Consider the following 25,042-nt stretch of genomic DNA (forward strand, 5'->3'; position numbering starts at 1 on the left):
ATGACCCAAAACACAGAAGTAAATCAACAACAGAATGGCTTCAACAGAAGAAAATACGCCATCTGGAGTGGCCCAGTCAGAGTCCTGACCTCAACCCGATTGAGATGCTGTGGCATGACCTCAAGAGAGCAGTTCACACCAGACATCCCAAGAATATTGCTGAACTGAAACAGTTTTGTAAAGAGGAACGGTCCAAAATTTCTCCTGACCGTTGTGCAGGTCTAATCCGCAACTACAGAAAACGTTTGGTTGAGGTTATTGCTGCCAAAGGAGGGTCAACCAGTTATTAAATCCAAGGGTTCACATACTTTTTCCACCCTACACTGTGAATGTTTACACGGTGTGTTCAATAAAGACATGAACACGTATAATTGTTTGTGTGTTGTTAGTTTAAGCAGACTGTCTTTGTCTATTGTTGTGACCTAGATGAAGATCAGATCAAATTTTATGACCAGTTTACGCAGAAATCCAGGTATTTCCAAAGGGTTCACATACTTTTTTTTGCTTCTGTAGGTATTCAGACCCTTTGCTGAGACTCGAAATTGAGCTCAGGTGCATCCTGTTTTCATTGATCATCCTTGAAATGTTTCTACAACTTGATTGGAGTCCACCTGTGGTAAATTCAATTGATTGGAAATGATTTGGATAGGCACACACCTGTCTAAATAAGGTCTCACAGTTGACAGTGCATGTCAGAACAAAAACCATGCCATGAGGTCGAAGGAATTATCCGTAGAGCTCTGAGACAGGATTGTGTCTAGGAACAGACCTGGGGAAGAACACAGTGGCAGATTTTTGGAACAACCAAGACTCTTCCTAAAGCTGGCCACCTGGCCAAACTGAGCAATCGGGGGAGAAGGGCCTTGGTCAGGGAGGTGACTGCAGGGGCAGGGACTGGGAGGCTTTGGGACAAGTCTCTGAATATAGTTGAGTGGCCCAGCCAGAGCCTGGACTTAAACCAGATCAAACATCTCTGGAGAGATGTGAAAATAGCTGTGCAGCAATGCTCCCCATTCAACCTTACAGAGCTTGAGAGGATCTGCAGTGAAGAATGTGAGAAACACCAAAATACAGGTGTGCCAAGATTATATCGTCATACCTAAGAAGACTCGAGGCTGTAATCGCTGACAAAGGTCCTTCAACAAAGTAAAGAGTAAAGGGTCTGAATACTTATGTAAATGTAATATTTCAACAACAAAAAAATTAATTGGGGGGGGGATCGCTAAAACTGTTTTTCTTTTGTCATTATGGGGTACTGTGTGTAGATTGAGGGGGGAAAAAATAAATAATCAATTTTACAATCAGGCTGTAACCTAACAAAATGTGAAAAAAGTCAAGGGGTCTGAATATTTTCCGAAGTCATTGAATATCGATCCCGAGTAATTTCATTTCATATTTAATTTCTATATGGATGGGAGGTTTAGAAAGCTCATCAGTCATCCAAACTCCTTCTGTTTTTACCATAGCCAACTACTTAACAATACCCCTAGTAGGATAATGAAACTGTATTTCTCAACATGCTCACAACATGTCATTGGATTAAAATGATAAAAATTGTGGTTTGCAAACAAATAACTGTGCATGTCAAGTTATGGTAAAATGCTCTCATGGTATTTCACAAAAGATTCACGAAAAACCTCGATTTTGCATGAATGACTCAGGGGTGAAAGATGTGTTAAACGCCAATGAATACACAATCAAATGTTCTGAACATAACATAGGGGGCATTACAAGTGTTATCAGTTTAGAGTAGTGATTGGACGATTGATACCAGAGCTCCGACGCACCGATGCCGTTTTCAAAGCACTACTGATTGGACACAATGTAGCGATGCTTGTATCAAAGTAACAATACCACGTGATGATACTGATACACTACTGATTTATTACTCGTTTCGAAGCATATACCAATGACGGATAGTTTCAAAATAACATTACCACATGATCAATGGCGTCCGAAGCTTCGGTTGATCACATGCTTTTTCGAAACAGGTGTTGCAAAATGCGAGATTCCACTGATTTCGCTGTGGTGCTTTCTTTGATGCAAAATTGCTTTCAAACACCAACCTCTACTGGACACCTTATTTACCAATTTACTTAGATATTTTTCAGTTTACAGCACCTAAACGGTAGCTCAGCAGGTAGGGATGGAGATTTGGGATAAGACATCAGCATAGGTACAAGATTGAATCTTGGCTATAGTTAAAAAAGAATTTACTGTGAACCATCTTCCCACTGTTGTTCAAATAATTTGTTTTATTTAGTGTAGCCTATGATCATCTTCTGTCTTCAGCATCCTAAATAATACCACGGATGCACAGTTTTGGAAAACAGAGTACCAGGAGGCAAAAAGGGTAAGTAGAATGTGGGATGCAAACCCCATATTCTAACTAAATTTAGTTTACCAACACTCACACCTATCCATATCCACAAAGTTTTGATAGATGCAATGGGAAAACAAGTCTATATAAACATAAAAAAAAACACTCATTTATTCCTGTTCAGCAGATGTCAATAATGTGTTAAAAGATCAGTGTAATAAAATAAAATGTCACTACAATTTGGTGAAAGCCCCAAAAGGGTTTAGAAAGCCTTGATTTCCCATCACTAGTTTAGGGTTTTTAAAGGTCCAATGCAGACGCTTAGATCTCAATATCAATGTCACGACCTGACCATAGAGAGCCTTTTATTCTCTATGTAGGTTAGGTCGGGGTGTGACTAGGGTGGGTTATCTAGGTTGTTTTATGTCTATGTTGGCCTGGTATGGTCCCAATCAGAGGCAGCTGTTTATCGTTGTCTCTGATTGGGGATCATATTTAGGCAGCCATTTCCCCACTGTGTTTTGTGGGACCTTGTTTTGAGTTAGTGCATGTAGCACTGCTGTCGTTACGGTTAGTTGTTTGTTTCCTTTTTTGTTTTGTGAGTTTCATTAAATAAAAGATGTGGAACTCAGAGCACGCTGCGCCTTGGTCCGTCTCTCCATACAACCGTAACAATCAAATCATTTCCGGGTAACAATTAAGTACATTACTGTGATTGATTTCAATTAAAATGGTAAAAATAATTTACAAAATCTGGGAGTGGTCTAAGTGGGGAGGGAAAAAGTGAAATCTAGCTATTATTGGTAAAGAGATTTGGAACACTCTTTCTTATTGGTCTATGATGTCACCAGGCAGGCCAAAACTCCATCCCACCAAAACAGGCTGAAATTTCAGCCGGTCTTTTCTAACAGCTCTTACACAAAAAGGGCATTATCATTATTTTCACAACCTCATAGTGTGGAAATATACTGTACATATAACACAGGAATATCACGTTATTGACTGCACTGGGCCTTCAAGAGTTTAGAAAATATGCCACTTACATCTAAAAAAATGCACCAAAGTAAGCACAGAAGGAACACAAGCAGTTAAGTTATTTGAAGACTACCAGCTAGGTAGCTGCCATAGTTGTTAATAGGAGTTGATGGTCAAGATGCTTCAAAACATCACAGCACATGCTTTCACATAATCAAGCTCTCAGAGTGCAAGTCTATTCACTCTATGAGAGAAGCTTAAGCAATTTTCACCATGATGTGGTATGTCCTACTGTGCAGAGATACTCAACTTTCAATTGAAACCAATAGAGATGTTTCTCAGGCCAGGGACAACAGAGCTAGGAGGGGTGAGTAAGTAATGTGTGTGTGTGATTCAGTACCTGAGCATGCCCTTGTGTTCCTCATGCCACACCTGGATTCTCTCCTCCCACTGCTCCTTGTTGAGCTTGTGCTGGTCCAGGACCCTAAAAACACAAAGACAAAATTATATGACACCATAAAAACATGAGAGAGTACGAAGGTGCAATCAAAAAGTGTTATGTAGACTCTAGAGATGGTGGAGGCCTCACCTCTGAGGCAGCAGTTTTTCACTGGACAGGTATCCTGGCAAGTGAATGTCCTTGTTGTAATCGGCGTACTTGGCCTGCACAGCGTAGGAGGCCAGCAGCACAGCCGTCTCCGGGGGGCAGTAGATGTCATCGTTGAGGATCCCTTCCTTTACCTGCAGGAAGAACAGCCTCTGGGTGGCCTCCTGGATCAGCTCCTCTGACACATCCTCAGGGAAGAACTTGGCCCGGAACTTGAACAGCAGTGGGCTCTCCTTCCTTACATCCTGGGCTGTCACCTAGGGTCAGGGGTCATAAAGATGAGTGGAGGCGCCAGGAGCAGTTTCTCTTTTACTTAAGGTGGCATGGAAGCCTTGTTCACTATATCCTTGTTTAAATGGAGGCGCTCACCTTCTTATTGAGCTTGAGCCATGTCGAGAAACCCTTTGTATCCTGGTACTGCAGACCAAAGAACCACACCTCCCGCAGTCCGATTGTCTTCACAACCTTAGGGCACACCATTTTTTTTTAAATGTAACCCAACTCTTAACAGGGGTTAACTGTGTTAAATTGTTTGTGAAAACAGTGTTACATGACATTCTTGTTTCAGGTCAGGTTTTAACTTAGGTAATGGTGCATGATGGTTGAGTCATTAATTTAAAAGAATCTAAAGATGTAATCCTCTCAAGTTTAGTCTTTCTATACAGTTATATCAAATTATACTGAGGAAATGAATACAGAAGCATCTTAGCTTAGTACTTAGATATTCAACTTATCTTTAAAATTAATACCGTGCTTGATTTCATTTTCAGATGAAAATAAAAATACAGAATCAAATACCCATTTCAAACCTAAACCTATCAACAATGCTAAAATAGTAAGCTAACTGCTTGAATTTTTAAACACACTGAACTCATTCACAAAATTGGATATAAATGATTAAATGCTGGCCTGAGGGATAATGCAGTTGCCAGCCATTTCCTAAGAGTAATTGCTTGGACCTACGTGGTTAACAACAGTTTAAGCTCAACATAACTTAACTCCTCATGTTCTACCCTAGACATTGGTACTCTTTTTTTGTTATATCAGTAGATCGTCTCTCTCTCTCACACACACACAAACAAACAGAAGATTTGGATCCATTAGGCTAACTAGTGAAAGGCACCCATTGTCTGTATTATCAAAACTAGATTGAAATAAGAATTAAGTCACACGTTAAACTTCGTGCTCCAGCATTTCTGCCCCTTACAGCTCTCTGTCTGATAGACCGAGTAAAAATACAGTGGAAACTCTTATCTAATGGCTGTGGAGGGAGTCATCTAGTCCTCTGCCCAGATTGCCCACTACACCAACTGCCACTTACAGGGAGGGGTCTGTAGGCCGTCCTGACTCAGATATGTCAGGACAGCAAAGTCCACACTTCATTTAAAAATCTCTCATAATAAAAGTAAGAGAAACAAAAAAAATCTGTGATTATAAGCATGAAGTGAAATAGGTATGACACAACAGCCATAATAAGATTGGTGATGGATGCCTTGGGGGTGATTCGAGAGTCTGGCCCTTCTGCTAAAACAATAGAGACATTCTCTGAGGCCAGGCTGGCCTGCCATATAGCCATGACATATTTCTGTCTGAGAGAGCCACTGTAAAACTGGTGGGACCAAAACCTCTCCTCTCCTCACACAAACCGGCATGGCAGAAAAGTTTGAGACGGTTAGGGACTGATAACCACCCATGCATTACATTCCTTGGAGAAAGGAAAGGGAAAGGGGGATACCTAGTCAGTTGTACAACTGAATGCCTTCAAGACACATCTGCTGTGTTTTACATTGGCTGTGTAAACAGCCTGGTAGGGATGTTTCCCATTAAGAAGACAATGTTTATACACACTACCACTGCCTGCACATCACACCATCACCAAAACTCAGTCAATGCAGTTTAGAATCACGATGTACAATATATATATACTAAAGTATGTGGACACCCCTTCAAATGATTGGATTTGGCAATTTCAGCCACATCCGTTGCTGGAAGGTTTATAAAATTGAGCACAAAGCCATGCAATCTCCATAGGCAACCATTGGCAGAAGAATGGCCTTACTGAAGAGCTTAGTGACTTTAAACGTGGCACCGTCATAGGATGCCACCTTTCCAACAGGTCAGTTCATCAAATTTCTGCCCTGGTCAACTGTAAGTGCTGTTATTGTGAAGTGGAAACGTCTAGGAGCAACAATGGCTCAGCTGCGAAGTGGTAGGCCATACAAGCTCACAGAACGGGACCGCTGAGTGCTGAAGCACGTAAAAATCGTCTGTCCTCGGTTGCAACACTCACTACGTTCGTGGGCAAGGAATAATTAATTACATCATCTCCACCCCTCAACCAGTATTCTACAAGAAAACAGACACAAGGGACAACAGACACACCGGTCTCTACATTGCAGATGAGCTGAAGGCAGTCATCAATGACCTTGGACCACAGAAGGTATTTTCACTGGTGACAGACAATGCTGCGAACATGAAAGCTGCTTGGTCTAAAGTGGAGGAGTCCTACCCTCACATCACACCCATTGGCTGTGCTGCTCATGCATTGAATCTGCTCCTCAAGGACATCATGACACTGAAAACAATGGATATACTCTACAAGAGAGCCAAGGAAATGGTTATGTATGTGAAGGGCCATCAAGTTATAGCAGCAATCTACCTCACCAAGCAAAGTGAGAAGAATAAGAGCACCACATTGAAGCAGCCCAGCAACACCCGTTGGGGTGGTGTTGTCATAATGTTTGACAGTCTACTGAAGGGGAAGGAGTCTTTCCAAGAAATGGCCATATCATAGTCTGCCGATATGGACAGCCCCATCAAGAGGATCTTCCTGGATTATGTATTTTGGGAGAGAGTGATAAGCAGCCTGAAACATATAGCAGTAGCCATTGCACGGATTGAGGGAGACAATGACATCCTGTCTGATGTTCAGAATCTGCTTGCAGATGTAAGAGAAGAAATCCGTAGTGCCCTGCCCACTGTTGCCCCAAGCAGAGGAAACTGCAGTTCTGAAATACATAAAAAAGACTTCTGCCTGAAGCCCATACACGCCGCAGCGTACATGTTGGACCCCAAGTATGCTGGCAAGGGCATCCTGTCTGGTGCAGAAATCAACAAGGCCTATGGTGTCATCACTACTGTGTCTCGTCACCTTGACCTGAATGAGGGCAAGGTTCTTGGCAGTCTGGAGAAGTACACTTCCAAGCAAGGGCTTTGGGATGGAGATGCAATATGGCAGTCGTGCCAACATATCTCATCAGCCACCTGGTGAAAGCGACTTTGTGGATCTGAGGCTCTTTCTCCTGTTGCCTCTATTCATCCTCCAAGTCCCACCAACATCAGCTGCCTCAGAGCGCAACTGGTCCTTGTTTGGGAACACACACACCAAAGCACGCAACAGGCTGACCAATACAAGGGCTGAAAAAATGGTGGCCATCCAGGCAAATTTGAGGCTTTTTGAGCCTGACAACGAGCCATCCTCAACAAGGTTGGAAAGTGACAGTGAACATGAGGCCTCAGAGTCTGATGTTCCAGAGGTGGACATTGAAGAGGTCCAGGGAGAAGACATGAGAGGAAGACAACCAAAGCCTTAGTTTCTAGACTATCATTTTACAGATGTACGTTGAAGACGTTTTTGGGAGATACAATGGATCATTGGGGATCATTCAATATTCTCTTTCTTTTGTTGTTCAGTGAAATCATCCCATGTGAAGAGTCAACTCACTTAATTAAAGTTTAATTCGTAACTAAAATGTTTTTTTATTTCTATTGGAAGGATTTCCTAATTTGCAATTATGTCTACTTATGATAAGGTAAAAGGTTTATGTTTCTGTCTCTATATGATATGATAAATATATCCAATGCAAAAGAACATCTACATTTAAATGGTATTGATATTAATTTGCATATTTCCTATTAATTCCCATATATTCCCGTTACTTCCATATATTCCCATTAATTCCACCTCTGAATATTCCCCAAAATGTGCAACCCTAGGCGTGACACTAATTCTCGTGGCTGAACGGAAGCAAGTCGCTTCAGCAATGTTCCAACATCTAGTGGAAAGCCTTCCCAGAAGAGTGGAGACTGTTATAGCTGCAAAGGGTGTACTGTATTGTAAAATAATAATTTGTTCTTAACTGACTTGCCAAGTTAAAGGTTAAGTAAAAAATACAAATAAATAAAAGAGGGGACCATATTAATGCCCATGATTTTGGAATGAGATGTTCGACGAGCAGGTGTCCACATACTTTTGGTCATGTAGCATATTTCTAATGGTGTAATTTCAATGAGAGAGCACATGTTCACCAGGGGAGATTACTCCGCCCACATGGAAAGCAAGTGCAAATGAAAAGTTAACAGGACAAAGCGTGCCTTTATTGTCTTGGAAATGGAGTTCCTTTGTGCTGCCAGTGGATTCTATGACTAACATTCTGTCTGCAGCTGAAGAGAGACCAGAGCCTACGCCATAGAGCACAGCTTGACTCAATGAAAGGAACAGTGAGAGAGTGAGAGTTCCTCTTAAAATAGACCACTCCAGTCCCACCACTGGGCTTCCATTCCCCTGATTGCAATTTACACTGATTGGCAATGAATGAAAGCACAGCAAGAACATGTAATTTGCCTTGTTTCAGTAGAGCAAGCAATGTTCTTACCTGGTCGAAGAGTTGCTTTCCCGTTGTGTTGGCCTGGATGGCAAACTCCAACTCTGCATCCATTGTGGTAACACGCACACTAATCTGTTTAGGAAACCAAAATAATAGAGTTAATACGCAATGACTGACAACCAATGAATTACGTCAAAATAAATGTTTCTTTTTACATGTGATGGTATAACTGATTTACAACAAATTTGCTTATAATTTTGATGCCTCCGACTGAGAATTTGAGATTGATTTGAGAATCAATCTACATTATAGAGACTGTTATAGTTCCTTACAGTGATTTATGCAAATACAAAAGTAATTTTTTGATTGATCAATGGGGAATAGGCCTTATAGGCATTAGCATGAACCATCACCTGCCTATGACCCCAGGTATTAAGGTTTTCACAGCAGGTCAGGAGTGGACCTACATGACAATACAGGGCCAGGAAAATAAGCACACTAACTTCGCAAAAACTATTTTTGATTAAACATTTTGTCAGAGTAACTTATAACAACTCTTGAAAGATTTACAGTTATAGCAGGGTGGATACATATAGTTTCAGAATAAATGATGTCCAAAATATCACAGTGGAACAGATTAATGAGCAGGCAGCTAATGCATCATAGTACATCAGTTAGGTTCCAAATACCACTTCGACGGCGGTAACCAAAAGCCATAATACAACCATAACAGATCATACAGATATCCCTCTAGTGGTGTGGGGGCTGTGCTTTGGCAAAGTGGGTGGGGTTATATCCTGCCTGTTTGGCCCTGTCCGGGTGTATCGTCGGATGAGGCCACAGTGGCCCTGTTGGTCATCTATGAACATTTGAACATCTTGGCCATGTTCTGTTATAATCTCCACTCGGCACAGCCAGAAGAGGACTGGCCATCCCTCAGCCTGGTTCCTCTCTAGGTTTCTTCCTAGGTTCTGGCCTTTCTAGGAGTTTTTCCTAGCCACCGTGCTTCTACACCTGCATTGCTTGCTGTTTGGGGTTTTAGGCTGGGTTTCTATACAGCACTTTGAGATATCAGCTGATGTAAGAAGGGCTTTATAAATAAATTTGATTTGATACGATTTAGGCTGATATTCAACCACAACTTTAATCAAAGCAGCATGAAACATTTGTCTTAATTCAAGATACTTTTTGCATGTTCATACTATTCCATTAAATACTCTTTGCATGTTAATTTACACTCCTTTACTCACTAGAAAGGGGAGGGTGGGGCAGACAATAACAATGTTTCAAAGGCATGGGAGAGAGGAGATTGCACAAGGGGACTAAAATTATTGATCAGCCTCAAACCCCCCAAAAATGTTATAATAATAATGTCAGGAAACCTACTGAGGGAGGTATTATCAGCTTATATTAGAAAAAGAGGCACACTGACTCCACAGAAACCAAAGGGAAAATATATCAGTCTTTTCTCTTAATGACGCATTAAAACTTGTCCACTAACAGAAATTTGATAACAGAACATTGAACCGAATTTATTGGGAGAAGATTTTACACAGAAGTAAAAACAATCTCTATATAGCTACTATACTGACACTGTGTCAAATGAAAGAGTTTAGCCACTGAGTATACCTCTCTGAATGAGTAGCTTCAGCAGAAAAACATTTTTGGTTTTAGCGTACTAAGGGGACATGTTTTCCCCCAGCTCTCTTTCTCTACCAAGCTGCTCCACTACAGGAAGTAACCACATCCTCTGGTAGCTGGGCCTCGCAAGGCGAGAGCAAGCCACCCAACATGGAGCTCACTGAGACTGCATCCTGTAATTCATCACATTTCTGCTTGCCTGCCTGCCTCTCAAGAGATCACTCGTGCTCAGTGATTACACCAGCACAATTTCTCTTTTAGATTTTTTTAACACCCACACACACACGTACATGCATGCAAAGAGGATAGCTCTCTATCACACGGTTCTGCCCTCATTCGACATTTACTGTAGGCTAATATGTGATTATGATAAAACGTTGCTCTAATACCTGTGCAGTAACACAGTAATAATATGATAATTTTTGTAAGAGCAAGCTGTACCATTTCTGTAATTACACAAGCGTTATAAGGAATAGTAGCCTATTTAAAGACTTTTTACCTCTGGAATGTTGAAACACATGATGAAAGACTATCTACAGAGTCATATAAATGAGCAAAGTAACAGAAAAACACTTATACTAGCTTTGGGTTATTCAACACATATACTAGTATTGGGTAATCTTAATCATGATACGAAAACTGGAATTTAAAAAATGAACAAATTTGACCATATTTCTAGAATGATTCATATAACAGCAGGCATACAAAACCTGATGATGAGTTAGCCATCATGGATACCTCGATCCAGACAACTACAATGCATTTGGAAAGTGTGCAGAACCTTTGACTTTTTCAAAATGTTGTTACGTTACAGCCTTATTCAAAAATGTATTAAAAAAAGTTTTCCTCATCAATCTACATACAATACCGCATAATGATACAATACCCCAAAGCAAAGCAAAATACCACAGAGTAATGTTTTTTGCAAATATATATAAAAAAAAGGAAATCAGCAAAACTACGAAATAACACATATGGAATCATGTAGTAACCAAAAAAGTGTTAGACAAACCAAAATATATTTTATATTTGAGATTTTTCAAAGTTGCCACGCTTTGCCTTGATGACAGCTTTGCACACACTTGGCATTCTCTCAACCAACTTTTATTGAACCTTTATTTATCTAGGCAAGTCAGTTAAATTAAGAACAAATTCTTATTTACAATGATGGCCTACCCCGGCCAAACCCAGACGACGCAGGGCCAATTTTGCACCGCCCTACGGGACTCCCAATCACGGCCGGATGTGATACAGCCTGGAATCGAACCAGGGACTGTAGTGATGCCTCTTGCACTGAGATGCAGTGCCTTAGACCGCTGCGCCACTCAGGAGCACTGAGGTTCATGAGGTAGTCACCTGGAATGCATTTCAATTAACAGGTTTGCCTTGTTAAAAGTTCATTTGTGGAATTTATTTCCTTAATGCTTAGAGCCAATCAGTTGTGTTCTGACAAGGTAGGGGTGGTATACAGAAGATAGCCCTATTTGGTAAAAGACCAAGTCCATATTAAGGCAAGAACAGCTCAAATAAGCAACGAGAAACGACAGTCCATCATCACTTTAAGACATGAATGTCAGTCAATACGGAACATTTCAAGAACTTTTAAAGTTTTTTCAAGTGCAGTCGCAAAAACCATCAAGCGGTATGATGAAACTGCCGCTCATGAGGACAGCCACAAGAAAGAAAGACCCAGAGTTACCTCTGCTGCAGAGGATAAGTTCATTAGAGTTAACTGCACCTCAGATTGCAGCCCAAATAAATGCTTCAGAGTTCAAGTAACAGACACATCTCAACATCAACTGTTCAGAGGAGACTGCGTGAATCAGGCCTTCAAGGTCGAATTGCTGCAAAGAAACCACTACTAAACAACACCAAAAATAAGAAGAGGCTTGCTTGGGCCAAGAAACACGAACCATGGACATTAGACCGGTGGAAATCTGGTGCTTTGCTGGTGACACCGTCTGTGATTTATTTAGAATTCAAGGCACACTTAACCAGCATGGCTACCACAGCATTCTGCAGCGATACACCATCCCACCTGGTTTGTGCATAGTGGGACTATCATTTGTTTTTCAACAGGACAATGACCCAAAACACACCTCCAGGCTGTTTAAGGGCTATTTGACCAAGAAGGAGAGTGATGGAGTGCTGCATCAGATGACCTGGACTCCACAATCACCCAACCTCAACTCAAATGAGATGGTTTGGGATGAGTTGGACCACAGAGTGAAGGAAAAGCAGCCAACAAGTGCTCAGCATATGTGGGAACTCCTTCAAGACTGTTGGAAAAGCATTCCTCATGAAGTTGGTTGAGAGAATGCAAAGAGTGTGCAAAGCTGTCATCAAGGCAAAGGGTGGCTACTTTGAAGAATCTCAAAAATAAATATATTTTGATTTGTTTAACTGATTCCATGTGTTATTTCATAGTTTTGATGTCTTCAATATTATTCTATTGTAGAAAATAGTACAAATAAAGAAAAACTATTGAATGAGTAGGTGTGTCCAAACTTTTGACTGGTACTGTAAATATTCAGACCCTTTACTCAGTACTTTGTAGCACCTTTGACAGCGATTACAGCCTCGAGTCTTCTTGGGTATGACACTACAAACTTGGCACACCTGTATTTTTGGAGTTCCTCCCATTATTCTCTGCAGATCCTCTCTAACTATGTCAGATTGGATGGGGAGCGTCGCTGCACAGCTATTTTCAGGTCTCTCCAGAGATTTTCGATCGGTTTCAAGTCCAGGCTTTTGCTGGGCCACTCAAGGACATTCAGAGACTTGTCCCAAAGCCATTCCTGCGTTGTCTTGGATGTATGCTTAGGGTCATTGTCCTGTTGGAAGGTGAACCTTTGCCACAGTCTGAGGTCCTGAGCGCTCTGGAGCAAGTTTTCATCAAGGATCTCTCTGTACTTTGCCCCGTTGATCTTCCCTCGATTCTGACTAGTCTCCCAGTCACTGCCGCTGAGAAACATCCCCACAGCATGATGCTGCCACCACCATGCTTCACCATAGGGATGGTGCCAGGTTCTCTCTAGATGTGACGCTTGGCATTCAGGCCAAAGAGTTAATTCTTGGTTTCATCAGACCAGAGAATCTTGTTTCTCATGGTCTGAGAATCCTTTAGGTGCCTTTTGGCAAACTCCAAGCAGGCTGTCATGTGCTTTTAACTGAGGAGTGGCTTCTGTCTGGCCACTCTGCCATGAAGGCCTGATTGGTGGAGTGCTGCAGAGATGGTTGTCATTCTGGAAGGTTCTCCCATCTCCTCAGAGGAACTCTGGAGCTCTGTCAGAGTGACCATCAGGTTCTTGGTCACCTCCCTGACCAAGGCCCTTCTCCCCCGATTACTCAGTTTGGCCGGGCAGCCAGCTCTAGGAAGAGTCGTGGTTGTGCCAAGCTTCTCCCATTTAAGAATGATGGAGGCCACTGTGTTCTTGGGGACCTTCAATGCTGTAGACATTTATTGATACCCCTTCCCCAAGATCTGTGCCTCGACACAATCCTGTCTCGGAGCTCTACAGACAATTTCTTCGACCTCATGGCTTGGTTTTTGGTCTGACATGCACTGTCAACTGTGGGACCTGATATAGACAGGTTGGTGCCTTTCCAAGTCATGACCAATCAATTGAATTTACCACAGGTGGACTCCAATCAAGTTGTAGAAACATCTGAAGGATGATCAATGGAAACAGGATGCACCTGAGCTCAATTTCGAGTCTCATAGCAAAGGGTCTGAATACTTACGTAAATAAGATATGTTTTTTTATGTAATATATTAGCAAAAATGTCTAAAAACCTGTTTTTGCTTTGACATTATGGGGTATTGTGTGTAAATTGACGAGGATTTTTTGTATCCACTTTAGAATAAGGCTGTAACGTAACAAAATGTGGAAAAAGTAAAGGGGTCTGAATATTTTCCGAATGCACTGTACATCATGGCCCAACACTCACAGAAGACTTATAACCAGTATGCCCATAAAAGGAATGCAAAAAAAGTGTGTAAGCTGCCTGTCTTATGTCTGTTTTATGGTATACAAGCTTTCTCCTGCTGTGTACCCTAAACATATTTCCTATGCTGTGAGAGTGATTAATACAGCTATATTGACAAGGCTCCACGTTCTCTTTCCTCTCAAAAATGTAAATGCACAATCAGCCAGCCTGTATTTCAGTGTGTGGGGGGACGGGACAGTACGCCTGAGCTGAGCCACAACAGCATGCCTTATTTTCCAGTTGTGTGGCTGATTAGTGCTACGTTCTTTCCCCTCTGTGTCAGCAGGCCCCGATTCGCTGGTCAGGCCACTTGTCACCCTGCCACTTCCTGTCATCACCGGCGGGCCGGTGGGACAGAGCAGAGGGCTGGAGAGGGTAAAGCTTTGGCTGGAATGAGGCCTGGCGGCGTCACACAGACGAGGGCTGTATAGTAGAGCTGTGACTGGGCCAAGGTCTGTAGGAGCAGGAACTAACTAGGACCCAGACACATTCAGCCATCTACAAGTGAATAGTACAAACCCTTGACATGGTTGGTTTTCAAACAAATACAACTCTACTTCAACAGTGCATATTTGAATTCCTTGTTTTCTTAAAATGTATGATTTAACAATATCTGGGACACATTTCTCATAAAAGGTTTTACCTAACTTTGTAGGGGGAGAGATGAATAAAGCAACTGTGTATTTCTGACAAAGTCAGAGCCCAGTTTTCTATGGAGTGGTTAGCCTGAGGATGTTTCATAATTTCCTCTACCATGTCTTGGCAACATGAACATAACATTTGCCAGTGAAATTAAGCTTTAAGTGCATTTGCAGCGCACTGGGAAATATTTCACCATGATTAAGATACAAGGCTATTCCATGAGTGATAACATATTTGTAAACAAGTTAGGGCCTAGAACTATCTATTACCATAGCCATTTATTTTACGGTATAAACTATGAACTGAGTCACACCACAAATGTGAGTTGAATCTAAATTCAGTGATTCTTTGAACTTTGTTAATTGCCCTACAAGATCCAGTAAAACATTGATAAAAGTAGATTGCATGTAAGACCTACATTGTGTCCCACTCACTATGTTAAAAAGGGATTTGTATTCATGATTTGATGAATCACTTAAATCATACACTATACTGTCTATTTTCCCATCCAACCAGACAGACTGCTTAACATGACATAGCCTACTGATTAGACATCATTTCATTGTGTAGTTCAGGCCAACAGGTTCTTGGCTGCCAGTCATTGTTAAGAAGTGACTTTTCTGGGTAAAAATAGTTCATCTCTCACGTGAAAAAGGAACTAAGAATGTGCAGTTCTGCCTGGTAAGGGTGGGTCTCACATGGCCAGAGTTCAGAAAACTTCTCACACACTATTATTAGAACAGCAGCAAAACATCACTCATCATAACAGGACCAAGGATACACGTTAATGTTTCCATTTTGCCCTTCGGAACATTCAATGCCTTTTCTGTCTTGTAAAGGGAGTTTGATCATACTGAGCAGAAAACAAAGCTATAACAAACCTTAGCTATAGACTGTATTTCAGTAAAGTATGCACACTTTATGACAGCAAATTATTATAAACTGGGACACCAATCACTAGAAAAAAATTAACATTTTCTTTCCAACATTTCGGAATGCCTCCTCTATCTCCTCGAGACATCTGTCTTTTTCAATTCGGCAAAGCCAAAAAGCCAACTATTTCACTGATATGATGATTGAAATACAAACAAATAAACTTCAATGGGATTTTAAAAATCCTAAATATGTGGAAATCAGGAACTGATGGATAATCCCTATACAGTACTATGTGGTTAGATTCTTGGTAACATATACTTCTATCTGTTTTGGGGTGAATTTTTACCATTCACAAGCTAAAAGCTCACTCTAATTCCACGAAATTCTGAGATTTAGGTTAGCCTCAAACTATTACCTCTCTTCTCCATAGAGCAAACATGTTCTAAACTACCACTAAAGTCAGTTTTACAGAATCAATACATTTTCAATTATGTAGATATTTTTCAGGTTGAATGTGTGAGTCTCTATTAGATTCAAGTTTGTTAAACTCACTGCACTATGACTTATCCTTTTTCCAAAACAGGTTCATGAATCACAGATAATGCCATCTCCTGTGTATTCAAACATCTTAAAAGCAACTACTTCAGCACATATTGATAAGGTCATTATCAGAATCATTATTGTTCACCTACTAAGCAATAATGCAGTGCTTTATGCTAACCAAGGGTGAGATCCTATGTAAAACATGAGGTTTGTTAGAAACAAAACTACATCTAAATCAACAAAAAAACACACAAAAAAACAAAATACAACTCACTGGTTGGTTTTCTGCAGCCAGGGAGAGAAGTTTCAGACCTGCCACACAGTTACTCTCCATTTACGGGCTAAAGCCCCCCAAAGGCTTGCATCATTTCTGCCTTTCACACACTCTACCGCCTGCGGCTTAGTTTATTACAAATTGTTAATCTCAACTCTGCTATGTGCGTTTACAGAGCTGCTTAATCTCTTTCTTACATAGCACTGGTCTTTCCACTTCATTTGTTTCTGTTTCTTGTTGTTTGTGAAGAACTAACACTTTTCAGCTAACACAATTATACTCAAGCCAATATAGTAGTTCACTTCATGGACGGTAAGAAGTAGAAATGGCTGTTGATTAGAATATCATATTTCTGAAGGAAAGCAACCTCAGAATACCAACACATTTCTTAGTGATGTGTAGAGTTATAGAGTCTAAAGGTACATCAAAAGGAAAGTTAACCAGAGTGCAAGTAACTTTTTATTGATGAAAGGGTCTTATGAATGTAATAAGATGTTTTATTTGATGTAAAATAGCATATTATAACATATGTACTATAACATTATCTGGGTAATCTGTTAACGAGACAGGAGTCAATTTGGTTTCTGACATGGGGTGACCTGTAGAAGTGCTTAAAAACATTAAGGGTCATTCCACATCAAAAAGCACAAGAAAGAGGCTTGACACCAACCACCTCAGATTGTGCTGAAATCGTTTCTGTAGTTAGAGACAAATAAGATTAGCATTTTATTTAAATATAATTTGATCTCTGAGAAATTAAGCTAATTGATTTGCACCTAGGGATGCACGGTAGTGCATATCGGAATCGTCCGATATTATTTAAAATGCCAACATTGGTATTGGCCGATGTCTAGTTTAATGGCGCGATGTGCAAAACCGATGTCAAAGCTGACGTGCATACCTATATAACGTCGGTACATGACGTAATGACGCCACGTAAAATGTTGCGCTATACGTGCAACACAGCATTCCTAAACTAGCCCACAATGTCTGCTGTGTGGATCGAGCAGTCATTTGAAAGTAACAACATTTCAGCGAGACAACTCAAAGGCAAAACCCATTAAAGCCAAGATATTGTCCTTCACAATCAACCATTCTCTGTCGTGGGTGATGTTGGCTTTTGCCGACTGGTCGAGCACCGGTACACAGGTGTGCTATTTTTCAGATGTTGCCCTACCGGAGTTACACAGTAATGGCGTCACTGCTATTAGCTTCACGACATACACACTACGGAACGCCGTTTGGGTCTTTGCGTGTCAAAAAAGATACTGTAGCACTGTCAAAGCTGTACAATAAAGTCTGCAAACAAGCAAACACCGGCCACGATGTGTTTACAATACCCTGTTGGTAATAAAGAATAATTTGTTCAACCGCAACTTCTGGGGTAGCTAGCTTTAGCTTGGTACCTAGCTAGCACCAATACAACCAGCCTGAAAACAATGACCAGTGATTTAGGAATCCTTGTGAGTAAGTATTAGCTAGGTTCCCACTTGTTGTTCGCCAATTGAAATTGAACTTCAGTTCATGAAAATAAATAGCTAGTCAGCAACTTAACTCTGTTGCCCAAAGCTAACGTTATAAGCAGCCAGCTAGCTTCAACTGGCTAGTGAGGCTTGACCGCACCAGGTTATGTGTTGTGAAGCTAGCCACAATAAGGATTAGGCACAACAGTGGAATTTACGGTTTGCCTTCCAAGTAAAAGTATGTCATTGACAGTAATGCAAATGAATACAAATAGTAGAATTATGCCATACTTTTATTTTGAAGTCCACTATTGTGTCTAATCATTATTGTGGCTAGCTTCACATAGATGGGCCCGACCACCATTAATCTAATAAGAACTCTCTTATAAACTAGGGTTATTTTAGATGACACCTAGCTAAATAGTTAGCTAGCTAACTATAGCTGCTGAAACAGATGTTGCGTTATTTGACACGTGAAATAGTGTTATTTGACGTGTATCTTTTTTGACATGCAAAGACCCAAACGGCATTCCATAGAAATCCTTGTTGAGAATGAAACAACTGAACAAATGAACAATGAAACAGCACAGCAAGTAAGTGAAAGAAATAGGTTTTGATTATGGTTTACTGGTAATGGGGACATACGTAAATGCCAACAAAATAACTTTTTAGTCAGTGTGTGTGTGTGTGTGTGTGTGTGTAAACTTTATTTAACTAGGCAAGTCAGTTAAGAACAAATTCTTATTTACAATGACGGCCCGTACGACGCTGGGCCAATTTTGCGCCGCACTATGGGACTCCCAATCACGGCCGGATGTGATACAGCCTGGATTCGAACCAGGGACTGTAGTGACGCCTCTTGCACTGAGATGCAGCGCCTTAGACCGCTGTGTCCATGTGTTAACTATTTAACTGTACTAGAATGCTTAAAAGGCCGCTAAAATTGTAAATATCGGTTATCGGTATCGGGTTTTTTGTCAAGGAAAATATGGGATATCGGTATCGGCCAAAAATGTAATATAAGTGCACCTCTATTTGCACCCAAATTGTCCTTTTAATTTATAGGATTCTTAAGTAATCTTAAACAAATATAGTACCTAACATCTGATTCTCAACAAAGAATAAGACTTGAGGAAGCCAATAAAATTACCAAAAACCAACCCCGGACACACCACACCACATGCCAAACCCACCACAACAACCAGTATACAGTATCAGTTCGCTATGTCTAACAAATAGTATAGAGCTACGGCTTGAAGGATTGGTCTTCATCTTATGTAATGTATTTCCTGTGAATCTGGTGATGGTTTCATGGAGGACTGGCTTGACTTGTGAGGATGACTACACAATTTATTTTCATCATTAGCAAAAGCTATTTGTTTTCTACCCAAAGTCGCAAAGAAAATGTTGTGTTCCATCTAATAAACACAAAAGACCAGCATCATTGATAAAATTATGTAGCGGTAGCAGGAACAGCGGCACCTAGCGGGCAAAAATGGGTGCTTTCACACTAATGCGAATACAATGGCTAATCTCTTTTAACAGGAGAAAAAAACAACACCAGTTTCAAAGGAAATACATTTCATAGGATGAAGAAGTAATACTCCAAGCTGCAGCACCATACTACTTGTCAGACATAGAGACCTTATACTGTAAACTGGTTGGGGTGGGATAACAGTGGGGTGTGGGTGGTCCACTGGTGGCTATTTTATGGTATTCCTCGTGTCTTACTCAATAGTAGGAAGAAGTTTGATCTAGTACTATAATTATTAAATATTATGGGAATATTATGGGAATCACACCCGTTGTGCGGGCGTGATTTAAGACTTTTAACAACATTTTTAACATTGTGTGTTTGAGCTACAGACTTATTGGTTGTACAATTGGATTCATCTTTTTCTTCTGTATCCATTGGGGGCTGAGATAGAGAGGTGTTTGTGAGACAAGGGCTGATCCCGAAGGGGCCCGGGGCGGTGTCTTTTTTACAAAAATGTCTGAGTCTTTGAGCAAAAAACTATTACGCTATCTATGAAAAGCTGAGACTCTCACGAACACGTACGTGTAACATGTTTGCTCTATGACGCTCACAAGCTACACAAGAATTATTACAAGGTAAGGGGTTCTTCTACATAGAACACCATAGGAAATCTCAGGACATAGTGTCATAATACTGTAATAAGCTCACATAGTTGCTGTCAAACTCCACACAGTTGTCACTGACTAGTTGGATATTCATTTCCCTCTGAGCAAACAATTTCTGTACTTACAGCATTCATATTAATGTATTTTATCAGGTTTTTGCTTTGGCAGACCATAACTGCAACTGTTTATGTCAAATTGTTTTGCGTTCTACTAGTAACCCAATCTTATCTCAATCTCTTCATTCAAAGACTCAGTCATGGACACTCTTACTGACAGCTGTGGCTGCTTTGTGTGATGTATTGTTGTCTCTACCTTCTTGCCCTTTGTGCTGTTGTCTGTGCCCAACAATGTTTGTACCATGTTGTGCTGCTGCCATGTTGTGTTGCTACCATGTTGTGTTATCATGTGTTGCTGCCAAGTTATGTTGTCATCTTAGGTCTCTCTTTATGTAGTGTTGTGTTGTCTCTTGTCATGATGTGTGTTTTGTCCCATATTTTTATTTAATTTATTTGTATTTTTAATCCCAGCCCCCATCCCCGCAGGAGGCATTTTGCCTTATGAAAGGCCGTCATTCGAAATAAGAATTTGTTCTTAACTGACTTGCCTAGTTAAATAAAGGTTAAATAAAATTAAAAATTAAAAACCCTGGCTGTCCTAGAAAGAAAATGGTAAAACACTTCAGTGTGAGGCTAAATATAAGGGCTGCACATAAATGAAAAAAAAGCCTGGGTTTTGCTGGGATATGGGGACTGATATGGCTAAAAGTGCCAATTCGGCGACAATCAACTACCTTAAAGTTATGGTAAATAATGCAATACATAATGTTGCAGAAATGCCAATCTTATCTGTTTCTAACTACAGAAGCAATTTCAGAACAATCTGAGATGGTGGGCGTCATGGAACGACTCAAGTGCTGAAACGATGGCTGAGGACCGCGCAGTTGCAGTTGTGCAGGGCGGAGAAGGGGGAGTCTGTGCTGTGAAACACCAAATAAGGCTTTCAGTGGCAGTGTCAAGAGACTGCAGGCCAGGAAATAGCTAAAAAGGAACTGACGTAATCTCAGAAACCTTGAGTCACTAGATTACAGTTCCTTGGGAAACTAACAATGCCAAAAGAAGCAAAGCCTACACTAATGGTAGGGGGACACATGAATGACTGGTGTGAAAAGACATGTTAATACAAATACAAAGATAAAAAAATAAATAAAACTATAATCTTCTCATGAGTTAAAGTCTTAAGTCTTAAAAGCTAAATGTCACAACACCGCACTTTATTTTACCGTCATTACCCGAGGCGCATTTGATCGCAGTGATTCTTTTTAAATCCTGGTGTCTTACTTTTCTGTCTTCTGAATCATGTAGTAGGCCTATGCTATGATGCTACACATAATGGAATATTCAATGTTCCTAATTTGATGTAAATACTTGATAAAGATAATGTAGAAATGATATCAATTACAGATGCAATGCAATGTTACATCAATAGAACTGATTCAGTGGATTCTACATTGAACTAAATTTCCCTGGGCTGGGCTATGTAGGAAAAACCTAATCACACAGGCCTGGTAAACTTAACAAAGGTTTGCCATAGATCAAACTTTAAGTACTATTAGATTCTGTATAGACTACATTTTGATAGAGCAGATTGCATGTGACCTGACCTGCATCATTCAATAGCAATCCCATAGGACAGACTACCATAGGAGTTCACTGTTGAAGAGTGCATCTGTCAGGCCAGCTGTTGTACTACTGGGTACCACAAAGACAAACAACGTCAACGAATGGGCCATGGGAACCTCCGGTAAACACACAGCAAACAAAACCCAAACTAATAGGCCGCATTGATATGAATAATAACGTAAAGAATGTCTGACATAATTGTTTATGAACAGGGATAGAGTTGATATGAACACAACGAAGCGTCATTCAACTTCTTTTAAAGTTCATTCGGAAGCCAATCACGTTCCAGGAAGAGGGGGATTGTCGATAGCGCATAGGTTGACACAAAATAACGGTTAATAGAATTGACACAAACATAGGTTAACAAAAAATAACTTTGGGCAACATTGTAAGCTATCAATTCATTAAAATCGTTAATAAAACACGTTTTGGAGATGCTGCAGGGAAAATATAGCTAACAGCGATATAGACAATAAACGTTTCATTCATTTGATGCGCGCGAAACTTTTTCGGAACCTATAGCCCGAGGTTTCTTTAGGATACAAAGTCAGACACATTCAGTATCCTAACTTAGTTTATTGCGTCGAATAGATGCTTATGAAGACATATAGTGTAGTCAATCCAAACATTTCACCTTCTATCATGGGTTAAATTATCTTTCTCGACCTAACAGGACCGGAATACATTTTGACCAGAGTTGGCGTTTTAAATAACGCCTATGTATATGTAAACGTTGGAAATAAACTGTTCCCAAACTCCAAAAAAAATTACTCACCGTCTTTGGCATTTTTGCAGTTCTCGGTCTTTAGTCACTGATGTCAGGAATTGGATGATGGCAACAATGGAGTCAACTAAAACGTTTGTCCATTAGATAAGGTGCGCAATCTGAAATAGCGTCAGTTCAGTTAATCTTTGATTTCAAACTTTTCCCACAACCTAAAGAAGGCTACTCGTATTTTACTATTTCTTTGTTTCGCCTCAAAGTCGTGGTCCAGAGCTTGATTTCCTGCTAATAGCACTGTGACTGAAAAACCACACCCAACGCAATGAAGACATACTAAAAGTAGTTTTCAGCAGACTCCGCCTGTATTCCCATGACCCGTTATGCCTTTGTAAAACTCCTGTTAAACGTAAACATTTTAACTCTACTGAACAAAAATATAAGCGCAACTTGCAACAATTAACGATTTTACTGAGTTACAGTTCATATAAGGAAATCGGTCAATTGAAATAAATAAATTATGGATCTATGGATTACGGATTAAATAAAGGTTAAATAAAATATATATAATAATCGATGGCTTTCACATAACTGGCAGTGGTGTAAAGTACTTACGTACTTATTTTTGACAACTTTTACTTTACTACATTCCTAAAGAAAATAATGTACTTTTTACTCCATACATTTCCCCTGACACCTAAAAGCACTCGTTTCATTTTGAATGCTTAGCAGTGCAGGAAAATGGTCTAATTCACACACTTCTCAAGAGAACATCCCTGGTCATCTACTGCCTCTGATCTGGCGGACTCACTAAACACAAATGCTTTGTAAATTATGTCTGAGTTGTGGCGTGTGCCCCTGGCTATCCGTTAATAAAAAAAATTTAACTAGAACATGGTGCCAACTGGTTGGCTTAATATAAAGGATTTGAAATTATTTATACTTTTACTTTTGATACTTAAGTACATTTTATCAACATTTTATCAATTACATTTACAATTACAATTACATTTACTTTTGATATCTAAAACCAAATACTTTTAGACTTTTACTCAAGTAGTATTTTACAGGGTGACTTTCACTTTTACTTGAGTCATTTTATAATAACATATGTTTACTTTTACTCAAGTATGACAATGGGGTACTTTCCCCCCCACTTATAACTGGGCAGGAGCACAGAAATACTCCTCAGTTTCATCAGCTGTCCGTGTGGCTGGTCTCAGATGATCCTGAAGGTGAAGAAGCCGGATGTGGAGGTCCTGGGCTGGTGTGGTTACACATGGTCGGTTGTGAGGCCAATTGGACATACTGCCACATTCTCTAAAACAATGTTTGAGGTGGCATATGGTAGAGAAATGAACATTCAATTATTTGGCAACAATTCTGGTGGACATTCCTGCAGTCAGCAGGAACCCTCCCTCAACACTTGAGACATCTGTGGCATTGTGTTGTGTGAGAAAACTGCACATTTTAGAGTGGCCTTTTATTGTCCCCAGCACAAGGTGCGTCTATGTAATTATCGTGCTGCTTAATAAGCTTCTTGATATGCCACACCTGGTCAGGTGGATGGATTATCTTGGCAAATGAGAAATGTTCACTGACAGGGATGCAAACAAATTTGTGCACAGAATTTGAGAGAAATAAGCTTTTTGTGCGTATGGAAAAATGTTGATCTTTTATTTCAGCTCATGAAACATGGGATCACTTATGTTGCGTTTATATTTTTGTTCAGTATAAATTCCTGGAATATAAATTAAAGCAAGGATATCCCTCCGAATTCTGATTGATGTAATTTCCCACATACCCTAAAACTAGGCAGCTAGACTACTAAGTAGCCATTTAATTTTACTCTAGTTTATCAAGCTATAATAATGCAATTTTTAAAGTCACCTACGCGACACTGTTGCCAATTGCTTATTCTTTTCAACAAACACCTAGAGCTCTATTTCTATAATGGATTGAATATAAAGAACAGATTTACAAAAATGATTCAACCTCAGAGGAGTTTTGTCTCGTGACACATAGTCAGGACTACACATGTGTACCACCCATATTAAAAACAGGCCTATTGAAGTCGACTTTCAAGCAATACAAACATCTGAATTTCATATGAAGTGAATTTTTGTGTATGCAAATACCTCATTGCATCCAGCCTCATTCCTCTTCCCCATTGTCACAACGTCCACAGGTGGTGCCTCTCCCCGTTCGGGCGGTGCTCGGCGGTCGTCGTCACCGGCCTACTAGCTGACACCGATCTACGTTTCTGTTTCGTTTGGTAATGTCTGGTTAGAGTAGCACCTGTTTTGTGTTTAGTAATTAGTGGGGGTATTTAGTCTGTCTGTTTGTGTTTGGGGTTGTGCGGGATTGTTTTGTGTCTGTTGCTGTAGGTTTGGGGGAAATTTATATTACTGTTCCTGAGTTAGGTTACACGTTTTGGGAATTAGGTTGCTGGGCTGCGTTCCGCGTCTTTCTTGTTCGTGTTGGACTTGCCTTCTTTATTAAACACGTTAAACGTACCTGAGTCTCCTGCGCCTGACTTCACCCCTCCTGCAGAACTATTTT

General features: G+C 40.3%; 1 protein-coding gene across 1 annotated transcript in view; it reads right to left on the reverse strand.

Annotated features, from left to right (window-relative positions):
* moes (Moesin) overlaps positions 1-22,768 on the reverse strand; it is a 32,841-nt gene extending 10,073 nt beyond the window's left edge. The window contains 5 exon segments of the mRNA NM_001173823.1: positions 3,696-3,779; positions 3,885-4,159; positions 4,272-4,367; positions 8,558-8,641; positions 22,535-22,768. Of these exon segments, the coding sequence (NP_001167294.1) occupies positions 3,696-3,779; positions 3,885-4,159; positions 4,272-4,367; positions 8,558-8,641; positions 22,535-22,546 (551 nt within the window). The 5' untranslated portion in view covers positions 22,547-22,768.
* Between the last annotated feature and the right edge of the window lie 2,274 nt (positions 22,769-25,042).

This window comes from Salmo salar, chromosome 04, assembly GCF_965601325.2.
Source record: "Salmo salar chromosome 04, fSalSal1, whole genome shotgun sequence".
Classification (NCBI taxonomy): domain Eukaryota; kingdom Metazoa; phylum Chordata; class Actinopteri; order Salmoniformes; family Salmonidae; genus Salmo; species Salmo salar.